The sequence below is a fragment of the Sinocyclocheilus grahami genome, unplaced genomic scaffold (genome assembly GCF_001515645.1).
Source record: "Sinocyclocheilus grahami isolate Dianchi unplaced genomic scaffold, SAMN03320097.WGS_v1.1 scaffold223.1, whole genome shotgun sequence".
NCBI classification, from domain to species: domain Eukaryota; kingdom Metazoa; phylum Chordata; class Actinopteri; order Cypriniformes; family Cyprinidae; genus Sinocyclocheilus; species Sinocyclocheilus grahami.
This window is the reverse complement of record NW_015505402.1, coordinates 1,290,198-1,305,288: the sequence shown is the minus strand read 5'-3', so window position 1 is coordinate 1,305,288 and position 15,091 is coordinate 1,290,198. Positions and strand designations below refer to the sequence as shown.

The window sequence follows — 15,091 nt, the reverse complement described above, 5'->3', positions numbered from 1 at the left end:
GGGGAACTAACCATTTAAAGCTTCAAAAAATCGAATTTTACAGTACGTTAAAATATTTACACATCTTAAAAGTTTTTAACGAGAACCCGAAGTATATGAATACACCCTCACTATTTGAATTGCATTCAATCAGCATTTTGTTCTGATTGCTTTGCTTGTACAGTTATTTCAAGACATGATTGATTTCAGTCATTTGACAGGCAGTCATAAGAAGCACTCTTGTCTAGAGGTGACAGTCCAGTTGAGATACTAAAATATTGAGCAGTGAGACAGCAAAGTAACCAAATACTGAACTATGTATATAGTATGTAAGAGAATGCTGTTAGTGTTTTGTGGTTATGTAAGAGGAATGCTAGGTATTATATGACTGTCATTTGAGTGGTGTCATTTCTGAAGTATGATATCGCAATATTTGTTTGACATAACAAAAATATAGTTTGGTGTATTTTTAGGTACATGCGAACACACGGTTTCCAAGCAAAGCAATCAAATAGTTTGATAATATATTTTCATACATGTTAATTTAAGCAAATAGTTTATGCGAATGGTCAAACTAGAAAACGAAATTGTGAAACAAATCCTTTGTAGAAAAAAATAGTGGAAAACACTTTTTCTTTTGGAATGCTATGCTTTGCATTTTACATAATTTAATAATATATTTTAAATAAACAAAAACAATTAAACATACTTAAAATAAATATTAAAAACTCCTCAGCAGTTACACCGGTCACACCACAGTCCGGACTAGGTGCCTAATGATGCGTCTTAATTTTATCTGCTTTTATCTCTAGAACCCGACACTACGCTGATAACCCCTGATAGGACCAATTAGGAGATTGGGGAAAGAAAAATCACACAAAGCCGGCAATGGCCTTAATACCCTGGAGATACCCTCAGTCTCATATATACTTAACTGGTCAGGTGCACGGTAAGGTCAAACAGGGTATGGAGAGAGACGTGTTATAAACAATTAATGACCAGCCATTTTGTTCTAGTCTTGCACTGTTTAGACCGTTCAGGTCTCTCTAGCTCTGCGGCTGGAAAACTTTACTAGCAAGTTAAAGCTGGGTAAGACTGATTACATCTACAACAGGCAGAAAGTGAAAGAAACTGACCCCTATAACCCGAGCGTGGCTCAATTTGTACTTTCACGCAATCCTGATTACTGCGGTAACTTTAGTATGCAGTATTTGAGGTGATTGCAGGTTTAATCAAAGAAAGGTGATACTTGCTAATTTGGGGTTTATGGTTACTTACGAGTCTCCAGCATTTTCATTGGAAATCTGAATTCATTTGATGCAACATAGAATTATCAGCCTCACATTTTCTGTAACTTTTTCAGATTTTTTTTTTATTGTTTGGTTTGTGGTCATGGGTTCAATTCCCACCACACTCAGAAAAAAAAGTATACAGAACTGTCGCTGGGGCGGTACCCTTTCAAAAAGTACAAATATGTACACTTTAGGTACTAATATGTACCATTTAGGGTAGTAAAAAATGTACAATCCTAATAACAGCTTTGTACCTTTTTCTGAGAGTATGTATATTTTGAATGCACTATATAAAACTGCATTGCAATACTTTTTCTTATGTTTTGTTTTGTTATATTTGAAAAAAGTTGGTTACCCAAGTGATGCTAAATTAAACATCCAGGTAAATACTTAATCACATTTATGAATTTAGCATTTTATCCAAAGCAACTTACATTGCACTGCAGCTATACTTTTTATTAACGTATGTATTTCCCCAGAATCAAACTAATTGACAGCAGAGCCATGAGCCACTTTTAACTACTCAAAAAAAGTACAATTACTGATAAAAACTACTTAATTACTGTAACGTGAGTATTTGTAATTCGTTACTTCACACCCCTGAAAATAATCCATGTGATATCAGGGGTTCAACCGTAATTTTACGAAGCTACGAGAATACTTTTTGTGCGCAAACGAAAAAAAAATGACGACTTTATTCAACAATTCGTCTCCTCTGCGTCACCCTGGCACCATTTAGTATCTACTGAACGTAAATAGCATAGGCCTATGCTGTTCTGTGTCAGCTGCGTCACGTGGATATGCTTTCTACATTGTTTGCGCTTTGATTTGATTTGAAAGTATCCGCGTGGCGCAGCTGACACAAAAGAGCATACGCAATCAAAGTCCCTTTAAGGCAAGCCACGTCACTCGGCGGCCATCTTTGAAACGCCTCTCGGGCATGCAAGTGCAGCTCCTATCTCTTTGAATGGGGAAACATCAAATTTTCCAAAACTGTTCACTAAGCTTATTATTAAATTTCATATTTGAAATCACCAATGAAATCTGACAATAACTGTCTCATAAATGTTGTTTATTTTGCTCAAATAGCGTTAAAAAAAGCTTATTTTTCAGGCTAGATCAGCCAGTGTGCATGCGCAGTCCTAACCACACGTCTCAGAGCGTTGACTGTTTCTATAGCAACCGGGACTTCTAACGGAAGCTGCAGTGACGTGCTGACTTTACCGATTAGCAATAGGCTCTTTTGCTCAGAAGGCGGGGCTTCGTTCGATAGAGCGGCCATATTGTTGCATTTTTCCCCATTCAAAACTATACGAGTGACACGTCTTGGGTATTCTATAGTCTATAGAATTGTTTAATAAAATTTTTTTTTTTTCTTTTGCGCACAAAAAGTATTCTCGTAGCTTCGTAAAATTACGGTTGAACCCCTGATATCACATGGATTATTTTCAGGGGTGTGAAGTAACGAATTACAAATACTCACGTTACAGTAATTAAGTAGTTTTTATCAGTAATTGTACTTTTTTTGAGTAGTTAAAAAATTGTGTACTTTTATTTGAGTACATTTTAAGTGATGTATCGGTACTTTTACTCCGCTATTTTCCTCCGTTTGTGGTCGTTACATGATTATTTTTATTTAATTTTTATCCATCAATGTGACTGGATAGAGAGATAGTACTCGGTCTCGTGACTTTCGTCAAATCAAATTGTGCATAGAAAACTTTAACCGCCAACTGCTGTTTATCATGGCTGCTGGAAGCACATTCTTCAAGCATCAATTCAGTCGCATCTTCCTCTAATATGTTAAGGTAAATTTCGGATTTCTGCTTACTAAATGATTTGTATATATGCTTGCCTATCTACACGGCCTGAAATCTGGTGTGAGGTTGCGGGTATTGCATACAGTGTTAACTTCCACAAGTGCCACGTTCGGTAAATTCCCGCTCACTTATGAGACGCGCGATCTGTGCTGCCTCTCGCGTGCGTTCTGCTGCAGTCACTTGGATAAGTCGTCGTTGTTGCTTGTTGACTTTTGATGAGTTTGAGCGCGTGATGCGCGCTGTGGAAAAAGTGTGTTGGAAACACAAATTGAGGACCAAATCTGCACCTTATTGATGACCCGTGGCATTAATATACTGCATCTGTGCCAGCGTGTGATGTAATAAAACTGCAGCTCGTTAATAAACGTTTTTTAAATCCATTTTATACAAGCCACCTTCATTTAGCAAGTGCACTCGTGCATAAACAATTTCAAGTTCAACACTTTTTGTTCCATTCAGTTGTGAGGTACTTTTACTTGTGTATATTTTTTCAGTACTCTTTCCACCACTGATTATTTTACAGATGTCCTTGCTACGTTTCTGGACCTTGATCATCTAAAGACACTTGCTGTCTATGGGAGGGTCAGAGAGCTCACGGGATGCATCAAAAATACCTTAATTTGTGTTACGAAGATGAACAGAGGTCTTACGGGTTTGGAACAACATGAGGGTGAGTAATTAATGACAGAATTTTCATTTCTGGATGAACTATCCCTTTAAACTACAATAATATTTCGTAAGGATTTAAATGTTTAGTGACAATGATTTTGAGGCTTTTTTATTTGCAACAAAAAAGTAACCAGTCATCATTCACTTTCAGTGGCTCCCAAACAGAGGTCAACTTCATGCAAATGAGCACAGAAATACATGGCAACTACCAATGAAAAACCAAACAGTGACCCACTGCCTTGTACAACTGGATGCCACATTCTTGAAACCAGCAGCAAGCCAACTTTTAATGCTGACCCTGGTGATTTTATCACTGTACGTGTGAATGGGGCATTAGTTACCACTTATCTATGAGATGTAGATCTATGCGTACTTATAATTCTACATGTCAGAGATAAGTCTACAGTCATGCATGGCCATGTGTGTATATAGTATATTTAGAGGTGAGACAACCTTAAGTGTGTTATCTTTACTGCAGGAGCTCTCTCTTGAATTCAGATTAATGTATAAAGTGGAATGATTTTTTTAAAAGGAGAAATCAAATTGGATCTTTAAATGTCCAATTTATGTATAATATATATGTGAATTTATTGTAATTTATACTGCAAATATACTGTATATAAGACCTATATATCCCAAAGTTGGGAAAGAATCTCTGTTACTTATTTCACATACAAAGAGGGCATTTACGTACACGTCTTAAAAGCACGGCAGAAAACTGTTTAAAGCAATCTCAGATGTTGAAGGGGTCATATGATGCTGCTAAAAAGAACAATTTTTTGTGTATTTGGTGTAATGAAATGTGTTTATGCGGTTTAAAGTTAAAAAAACACATTATTTCCACATACTGTACATTATTGTTTCTCCTCTATGCCCCGCCTTTTTGAAACGCGTCGATTTTTACAAAGCTCATCGGTCTGAAAAGCGAGGTTTGCTATGATTGGCCAGCTATCCAATGCGTTGTGATTGGCCGAATATCTCAAGCGTGAGACGGAAATGTTACGCCCCTCACATACTGTTGATGCCGTGTCCGGCCGGAGCAACGAGACATAAACATTAAAACCCATTACAAACGAGGCATTTGTTGCATCCAGAGGGGACATAATTACTGATTATAATGACTTATACTGTCTTTTTACGCGTTGCGTTGCATTGCGCCGCGTAAACATAAAACCCTGTCTGCATTTGTGATCAGAGAAATGACAAACAAGTTCTACTCCACACTGCCCAAAACTCGTGTTTGAATCATCAGTGGCAACGAAAAACACAGCGGCCTAGCGTGAGGGGAAGCCACGGCTTAGCGTGCACTGAGGCCGGTATAGAGTGAGCTGAGGAGGGCTGGACTCCGCTTTGTCCACGGTGAAAGTTGATGTATTCCCTCAGCGACCAGCACAGATCAGCTCTAGGCATGACGAAGCAGATATCGTCCTCTTTTGGAAGACCAAACAAAGTAGTTTCGCTTTCACAATGAAGCACACAGCGTCTTCAGGACATAGCTCCAGCGTCAACAATACTACAGCGAGACTAAAAGTTACGCCTTCTTTCTTTGCGTGAACATTTGGGCGGCGTTATGCAAATCTTCCCAGATCAAGACGTAGGTTTGTGGGGGCGTGTTAGAACGAGCCGTTTTAGGTAGGCGTGGTTAACTCTTAACTTTTATAAAGAATATCTCTTTGGTTTTGAGACTTTAGTGCAACTTTACAGATCGTCTTTATGCACCAAGAGCTTGTAACACTCCAAAAAGAAATGAAAAATTGAAATCGCATCATATGACCCCTTTAAAGAAATTGACAGTGTACAAAAAAAATAGTGTAAACCAGTAATACTGTAATTCTTAGCATACGTAATTCTTCTGAAGTAACACTATCTAACAATGACAAAAAGAGACAAAAAGTTTGATTTCAGTATGGAGGACAGTTTCAGCTCATTAGCAATATACAAGGGGGGAAATCAGATAAGGGGAAGTGTTGCCTCCACATCACTTGGTTGATCACCCTGTCAACTGGATAATGCCACCTTTCACGTTCAATGAGTAATCACATAGTAAATAACATACTCACTCAGATATCACTACTTTCAGTCATGTATGACTCATTATAAAGTTCATAATCAAAATGACTTGACAAAAAGAGTCATCATCACAAAACCCGATTACAGAAAATTTAATCACAAATAATGGCCTAAGCAGGTGGTTAGTATTAGTATTACAAATTAGTTAGTATTAACACAAAGTATTAGTATTAACAAATAAAAGTTTCACACAACATGTTTGGTAATGTATTATTGTACTTAGCCATTATAAATATTATATATATGTATATGCAGGCTGCACACAAACACACACAAGCAATAGCAGTAAAGTCTGACGCACAAACTATGAGACGGTTCATTTAATGAATTGTTCAAAATGACTCATGGACTCATTAACTATTTGAATCAGTCTGTCGAATTATTCACTGAATTAATTCACTGAATCCTTTAGAGTGGTTACTGAATAAACACTTGATTCACTTTCTGAACTGCAATTGGATGTCCATCTTAAAAGTAAAGCAAGGTTTGTGTACAAAGCTTTGTAAAATCTTTTTAAGATACCAATAGGCTACACATTTTCTGTAATAAATGACATTTGGCAGTTTGCATCTGTAATTATCAACTTTTGTTTGGTTCTTTAATACAGCCTTTCGCTGCTAGCACCTGCAGTTCAGTCACAAACTCAGGTCGTATCGAAAGTTTAGATTAATATGGCGTCCTGGAGTGTATAAAGTGTCTCATGAGTCATGACACCCCACAAATGTGTCGGTATTAGCACGAATTCTGCTTTAATTTTGACTCGGGCAAAACAAATGTCATGCTGACATACCAAGAACTGACCTACCTCGTCCACGCATACGTCTCATGTGCGCATGCGCAACGCGTTTGAGAACGTCATTAGCTCAAAGTAAATAAAGTTGAGCCACACCCTCTACTCCAATTAGCCTACAAAATACAGACTTTTTCATATACTTATGTTATTTATTTTCTTTTAAAATTCGAGATATGCTACCTATGTCGTAATATTAGGCCTACAGGTTATCCTGATATCTTGAGAAAGAAAATTTCATCAGGCGAGTTTGGCACATAAATACGGGTAGATCACCCAGTTATGATATAGACTGTTGTAATTATGTAACATGACTATGGGAATATCCTCTACCTGTGTTCACGTGCTGAATGTGCTGGTTCTCCCTTCCTCTTTCCTCAATTAAGCTGTAAAACAGATAATGAATGTTACTCATCATGAGGAATTTCCCCTGTTGCTTCATGTCTGTCCCTCCAACTCTCTATTACCCAGCTTTGTTACACCCTCTTCATTCATTATTTACGTGCATTTAGATGTTTTGGTCTCACTCAATAATTAAAAGTGGTCACATGATGGTCTAATAACTGGAGTAAAGTTCAGAATAAAATAAATATTATATTATTACTAAGATGACACTCTCATGGTTGACTTGACAGTGACCTGAAGAAAGACATCCTATGCATATGAAAAAAGAAGAAGAAGAAGAAGAAGAAATGGGTGAATAAAATGGTGAAAAACATCAAATAAATGGCTAATGAACTTTCCCTTATGCATTCATACCCATTTAAACATAACCTTCCCACATTATTTGGCAGCTACCAACATACACAAGCACCGCCTTCAAAGAGATTGAATAATTTTCAGTGGTTTTTAATGTTTGCATCATTAAGGTGTATCAAAGAAACAGATTCAGTTCGTACAGTAGCATGTTTAGCTATAAAAACCAACTTCATTACAGAGGAATTTAAAGAAAAACATTAGTATGTGTATTTTTAGAAGCAATATGCAGCAAACATTAATCATCTGTCTGAGAACATATGTGTGTTTGGAAGGTGAGCTTCCTGCCAGCTGTGCATTGTTAACCAAGGAGATACTTTATCTTCTTTATATCCCTACATGTCCTTGCCTGGACACTGAAACCTCCAAATCACAAATGCACTGTGTGTAGAATAATGAGAATAGATGTGCTTTTCTGTTTGCACTCACACTCCGTTTAGTTTGAGGGCACTATTCCTCACTTGAAGGCCAAACTGACATCAGTTTTCATGTTGCGCCTTCAAATAGATTGTCATATTTATATTAAAAAATGATTTTATATCATATCTAGCTGACACCGGAATTTGCATTAAATCGGCCTATGTACCTGTTTGCCTCAATAGCTCAACAGGGGACATTTCAAAGGAAATAAAGTTCTAAATATTATGTGGTCAAGGTTTCGTCAAGAGATGAGAGCACAGCACAGTCATTAGTCATGAATCAAAATCACATTTTCTCAAATAATATGGAAAGAGGAACTTGTTGTCTAATATGCATGGTGCATTTCCCATAAACCACATCACTGAAAGCCAGATCTGGTTTGCTGATTGATTATAGTGTCACAATTACTGTGCCTGTGAATCATAAAAGGTCTGTCCCCTTAATTATGTGTGTGATGTATGACATATTTCCAAAACTGACAGGCTTTAAAGGTGTGTGCAGTAATGCAGACATCATTCAGTGAAAACAAGGTGACAAGTCAATCATCTTCCTACCAGGAAACTGTCTACATAATTTCAGTAAAGCAGCCAAGGTCTGCCACCACACATCCTTCAGCTGACCTCTAGTGGTCATTTTATTGAACTGTTTAGTGTAAATGGACCACATAGAGAAAATACACCACAGATGCATTACTTAATTCATCTTTCGTATATGAAAACAGATGTATGTGATATGCAGAAAAATAAATCAAGACAGAATGGCACTGTATCTTCCTGTATGTAAGCCATACAGGAAGTACTGTATATGATATACTATGAAAAAGTGTATCTGTCATCATTTACTGGATACCACTGTAATGTACACCTACACTGTCTGTATTGGTACTGTATACAAAATAAAAGCAATCACCTTGGTAATCTTGTAATCATCAATATAGACCTATATACACGCCCATAGCATGTTTTTTGTTTGTTTTTTTAAGTAAGAAAGTGTCTGCTTAAGGACATAAATTTAACATGCATGTGGTTGTTATTGCCGTTATCTAGCTATTTGTGCATTTATGTATTCAATAATTCAGTCAGCTATGAATACAAAAAATATGAATCATTAGTAACCGACTATACAAGTATCTCTTTATTTAAGTCTAGAATAATGAAAGGGTGAATAGTGAAAGTAAAAGAGCTAATGTCCTTTTTTGGTGACAAGCAGCCTGTAAACAAAGTGATAACTCAGCTGACAAACTGGTTTGACTTTAAATTGATTTTCCCTTTGTCTCAGTTTAATGCAAAACAAAATGTGACATGTTTTAAAGTAAGTCAAATGTATGGTCAAAGTATAACATTTAACTTCTTTCCTGATTTTTTGTCTGCTTGCATTTTAGTGCATTCTTTGACCTGAATTACTTATCACAAAATCAGAAATGTCATTCCCAGAAAATGTCTTTATATCGCAACACCTGAATTTTTTCATACTTACTCGTCTTAACTTGATTTCATTTTCATTATGCACCAGATTTCCCCATGTCTTATCTTAGACCTCCACAAAAGGGAGGGTTCAGGAACTTCTTGCTCTCATAAACAGTTTAGTGTACACGTCATCTAACAGAACACACAGTAAATGGTTTACTGGCTGCAGAATGATGCAATCTCTTCTTCCTGTCACATAAATGCATAACTCTTGACTTGGAAAAAAACTAATTATTAATTCTTATTGCACAACTACTTCTATTCAAACTCACTTGGAATTATAGGTTAAGTTTCATTTAAAATTATTTTGGGGTGTCATTTCCTTATTCATCTTAACATGGAGAGAAAACATGTAAACATCACCCGACAAACCTTTTCCCGGGCTACCTGAATGACGTCAACCTCTGCTGCATCGTCTGCTGATAGGTGTTTCCAAAATGGGCGTCTTTAATGTCGCCTACAAGTCCAAGGTTCCTCAAAGACTTTGCACTAACAGTCGGTCACCACTGGAGATTGTACCAACATCGTAAAGTGCGAGAAATAGTAAGACAAAATCAATGGTTTATTTCAAAACTTCACGTTCGTCTTATAATATCGTTTTGGGTTTGTGTTTTCGCTGTTAGCTGATTGTACACTTTCCATTACCATGGTATTCAAAATGATTTAAAGATCGACGATTCTTAAAGGAATGTTCTGAGCAACACAAAAAGGATTTGATACAATAAAAATGAATGGTGACATTCTGCCTACAGTATTATGTAGCGATTAATCGGACGACATTTGGCCGATTTTTAGCATTGGACAATAGCTTGTCTGCAGATCATTAACTTTTTTTCTGTTTTCTGTTTTCCATTAGTTAATTTTGATTCAAATGTTTTGTAAAATAAGTGTTAATTTGCAGTTCAGCAATTTTGTTGCTCTCTCTTTCTCTCTCTCTATAGGCCTATATGTATATTTTAGGCTATATTAGCCATCAGCCTCCTTGCTCACTAGATATCAGCATTGGAAATAATAATAATAATTAAAAAAAAACATATTATTCAATCACTAATACAAATGTTGATGCATTTTATTGCAGTATGACAGGCCAGTATGGCATCCATTTCGACTGACCAGCATACACAGCCCACCACTCAGCTGCTGTCAGTGGGAGAAAAGGATAGGAAACGGCTGCTGGAGGTGTATGTAAAGGGAAGTCTCAGCCTTAACGATGGATCACAATGTCCTCTGAGACAGGAGCAAAGATCACACAAATGGGTTGCCATCACAGAGCGCAAGACAAGAGATCGCAAACATTCCAGCGATACATCTCTGAACTTGACTTCACAAGCCTCCATCTCAGATGAAGGCATTAGATACGAGCCACTCACTGAACCGCAAATGGATAAAAAGGAGACGTCGTCTGAGAAGAAATCCAAAAAGTGGAGAGTTAAAGGGAGTCTGTGCCGCAACGATGGCTCTAATGCATCGCAAATGTCCAACAGCAAACCCAAGAAGAAGTTTCTACTTTTGGATAAGGGCAAGGAGGAAGGTGGGCAAAGCATTGATTCTTTATCCCCCCAAACAAGTACAGTTACCGCTGGAAATATGCATTCAAATGTGCAAGAAAATCTGGAGACTTCTACATTGGAAAGGAAGGACAAAGAAGGCAAGAAGACAAAGAAACCCACTGTATGGAAGAGTTTCTTGAGCTGGTTTTCCAAAGGAAACAGTGAAAAGGAGCAAGATCATCAGAGAACCGAAGAACAGCTCCCTCTTTCCCATCCCTCAACGCCCCAAATCTCTTGTTTGCCTTTAGGTGATGCCCTATCAAAAAGCGATATCAACCTGCACCATTCAAATTCGACGTTGCACAGGAGATCATTAAAATGGAGGCGAAGTGGAGATATGTCCACTGAAAAATGTATGTATCTCTCCATGTATGTGCAACTTTATTATGGATGTTCATTGTATTAGTTTGAAGTTTGCATTTATTGAAAAAAAAAAGTTCTAATAAAGTTTGATTTTTAACAGCTGTTGAGATAGTGGAACCCATTAACTCGTACTATGAGAAAATGTCAGAGGAACTGGAGAAAATTGTGAATGAAGTGAAAGACAGTCCAGCTGAAGACAATGCCGCTCAAATAACAGACCAGAATGGTGTAAATGGTGAGTGTTATTATAATAGACTATTTGAATGATGCAAAAGAGGTGGGTTAAATATTACATACAGGACAACACAAACCAGTATAGGGTTCAGCTGGTTGTGTCTCAATGTCTGAATTACAACAGAATAGGGCTGTGATTAAAGATATAGTTCACCCCAAAAATGAAAATGCTGTTATCATTTACTTACTGTCATGTAGTTCCAAAATCTTTCTTTCTTTTTTTGGTGAAACAAGTCTCCTTTCCAATATTGTTTGATTACAGACATTCTTCAAAATATCTTCTTTTGTGTTCCACCAAAGAAAGTCATACTGGTTTGGAACGACAGAAATTTTATTTGTTTAATAAACTGCATTTACTTAAGCATTAAAGCTTATGCAAATTTAAAGCATTTTAGTAATACTTTAAAGAAATTCTATAACCATTGCTCATACTATGTTGTTCCAAATCCGTATGCTGTTACAGTATTTTTTGTGTAGTGACCATGAAAGACTTATGAAGTGCCATTAAAAGAGTCCATTATTTTTAATTACCAGTTAGTTACGAACTTCCCCTCTGCTTTCTCAAATATAATTTTCCATTCTGCAAATTCTCACACAAAGTCTTCAGAAGTCTTTGAATACAGCACACACATTATATTATACTACTTTTATGGTGTTTTTTGTTTTCTTTAGAGTTTGGCAGACGTCATCAGCATAATCTGTCATTGTACAGAAAAGATGGATGAAAATGATTCCAAAATGTATCTTTGGTGTTCTGCAAAAAGTAACCCAGTATACAGGTTTTGAATGATGAGTAAATAGACATTAGCCTCAGGTTGTAATTTGTTCTTATTACAACCTGAACTTTATATTTTATAATATTTGCTCATTTTTCTATCATATTTCTCAAACTAGTCTCAAAGGAAGAGCAAGGAGACTTAATAAATATCAAGGTAAGTGTGTCTCATTCCTTCTGAAATCACTAAATATTACTGAGACATTTTATAAGTATTGCAGATGATTGGCTCAGTTTCAAACAGGCATGAAATGTTAAAACCACCCAAGTATTGCCATTTTATGCTATGTGTTATTAAAGGAGATCCACCAATTTTCTTTAGATCACTAATGTTTTCTGATCTCCTCCTCCCTCCCCCCAGCGGAACGAGAACAGCACCATAACCGCTTATCTGAATGGAATCACCTGTAGATCCTTCCAGCAAATGGCTGAACAATATGTGCAGTCAGAAGTTCCCAATAACAAAACCCAGCCACCTGTCGTGGCACCAGAGCTGGTGAAGTTCGCCTTCACTCTGGATTTCACAGCCAGAGTGGCTAGTCTACACTGCCAAGCCATGGGCCAAATCATGGACTTCGGGAACCAGTATCTCCAAGATCGCTTCACTCACATGAGCGAGAGCAATCCGCATCTCTTTGACATTAAAGCAGAGGATCGGAAAACACAACTCTGATCAAGAATTCATAACCTAGTAGAAGCATGAGCTTCTAGTTGACATAGTTGTACTGCTTGATTTGCCTTTGAAATGTAGCAACACAAAACAAGCCATAGAAGGATTTTAAAATAGGATTCTTTTTTTTTTTTTTCATTTTGCACAATAACACACACCAGAAAGAACTGGGTTGGTAATATCATAAAACATTAATGTGAAATGTTATGTAGTTTTACATCATAAAAACCCTGAATGAAGTAAGAGAACTCTAAAATGTGATTTTATTGTTTTTTGATGCAATTATGATGTATTTGCACAACTGAAAGCATTTTTTTATCTATATATTATAACTCAAATTTATAAGCTTTACTCACTATAAGCATATATACACACACACACACACACACACACACACACACACACATATATATATATATATATATATATATTAGATGTGTTGTAACTATATGCAGGCATATGCAGAATGTTTACTAATAAATATTAAATATATTGAATAAACACATTTTGTCAAGTGTTGATTTCATTTATTTCCTTCTAAAATTAAGTAAAAGTTATGGAAAATTGTAAATAAAAAAATATGTATTGTTACATTAAAATATTTATGTACATTTTTATATACCAAATAATTATCAAGATTTTAAAAAATGAGCATAGCAATTTTAGTTATAAATGACAAAAAATATTACAATATTATTACAGCCAACTATTGCTTGATGCTAATTTGTGTAATGTTATTTTCATTTGATTCATCCTTAATTTATGATTTTTCTTTTTTAATAAACAATATGCACAGTGAAATCAGTCTGTCCCAATTCAACCTGATAAAGCATTTATTAGGTAATAACAGTCTCATACATAAAACAAAATATCACTGTGGCATGTTTATTATATTTTTACTAAATTCTTACTACAAACAGTAATTTTGTCATTTTTATTGGATTTATATATATATATATATATATAGCTTTTGTTTTAGTAATTTTAGTACTTTAACTTGTTTTAGTTTCATTCCCAAAGCAGCATTTCTCATTTTTATTCTTTTTAGGTTTATCTAAAATGTATTTTATTTCAGTTCTATTTCAGTTTTCAATTAATTATAATAACAACACTGATATGTATACATTGGCATGTTCAGAGTATTAACCGCATATTCTACAATTCTGCAGTAGAGAATTTTGTTTGCAATATAACACACAGTCATTCAGTCTTCCTCTTGTACATCCATGTCAGAAATAAAAGGAGAAGACAGATTCTCATCTACTTCTGTGTTTAGTAATAAACTTCCCTCACAATCTAGCCGATCCTTCTGAAGCTGTGGTTCAGGATGGCTGTCCATTTCTAACTCTAAGTTGAGCTGCAGGAGGAAGGCTGAAGATAGTTGCTCTGCGTCTGTAAGGATGTCAGCTGTCTTTTTGCAGAAACCGCCGGATCCGATGAGCTGGAAGCTGAGGAGAGATCGTCGTCTAGACCAGAGAGGCTGAGTCTGGCTCCTGCGCTCCGGTTGGTTCTTTGAGGTTGGAGTGGAGAGACACCGTGGCAGAAAACGCAAAGCAAGAGAACGTAAAGGAAAAGAGGACCAAGGAAGGAAAGTAAAAGGAAGAGATGGGAAACAGGACCAGGGTGCAAGAAGCAGAGCAAGTGTGGGGTGCAAAGTTGGAATTTGCAAAAGCAGGAATCTGGAAAAATTCAGGAACATCTAATAATGGTAATAAGTTCAAAATCTGCAATCTAAATATGTATTCACATTGTTCTTAATTCAGAAATAATATCAGATTATGGCAGTTAAAGGGGTCATATGATGTTGCTAAAAAGAACATTATTTGGTGTATTTGGTGTAATGCAATGTGTTTATGTGGTTTAAAGTAAAAAAAACACATTATTTTCCATATAATGTACATTATTGTTTCTCCTCTATGCCCCCCTTTCTGAAACGCGTCAATTTTTACAAAGCTCATCGTTCTGAAAAAGCGAGCTGTGCTGTGATTGGCCAGCTATCCAGTGCATTGTGATTGGCCGAATACCTCAAGCGTGTGACGGAAATGTTACGCCCCTTAACATACTGTGATGCCGTCTCCCAGCAGGACGAGCCAAACCAATAAAACCCATTACAAATTAGGCATTTGTTGCATCCAGTGGAGACATAATTACTGATTATAATGACTTATACTGTCTTTTTACGCATTGCATCGCGCCGCGTAACCATAAATCTCTGTCTGCATTTGTTATCGGAGAAA

At 36.4% G+C, this 15,091-nt stretch overlaps 2 protein-coding genes across 4 annotated transcripts in view; one reads left to right on the top strand and one right to left on the bottom strand.

Moving 5' to 3' along the window:
• Positions 1–10,354: 10,354 nt before the first annotated feature.
• On the top strand, positions 10,355–12,857 carry LOC107596839 (uncharacterized). Its single transcript, XM_016287687.1, has 5 exons — positions 10,355–11,165; positions 11,276–11,401; positions 11,502–11,557; positions 12,312–12,341; positions 12,546–12,857. The coding sequence occupies exons 1-5, from the start codon at positions 10,355–10,357 to the stop codon at positions 12,855–12,857; spliced, it is 1,335 nt and encodes a 444-aa protein (XP_016143173.1).
• A 1,114-nt stretch (positions 12,858–13,971) lies between these two features.
• Positions 13,972–15,091, bottom strand: part of LOC107596857 (uncharacterized) — a 6,419-nt gene continuing 5,299 nt past the window's right edge. For 2 of the 3 annotated variants that reach the window (XM_016287706.1, XM_016287708.1), the window contains exon 5: positions 13,972–14,533. In XM_016287706.1, the coding sequence (XP_016143192.1) occupies positions 14,059–14,533 (475 nt within the window). In that variant the 3' untranslated portion in view covers positions 13,972–14,058. The remainder of the gene's footprint in view (positions 14,534–15,091) is intronic. The other variant, XM_016287709.1, reaches the window with a different exon arrangement.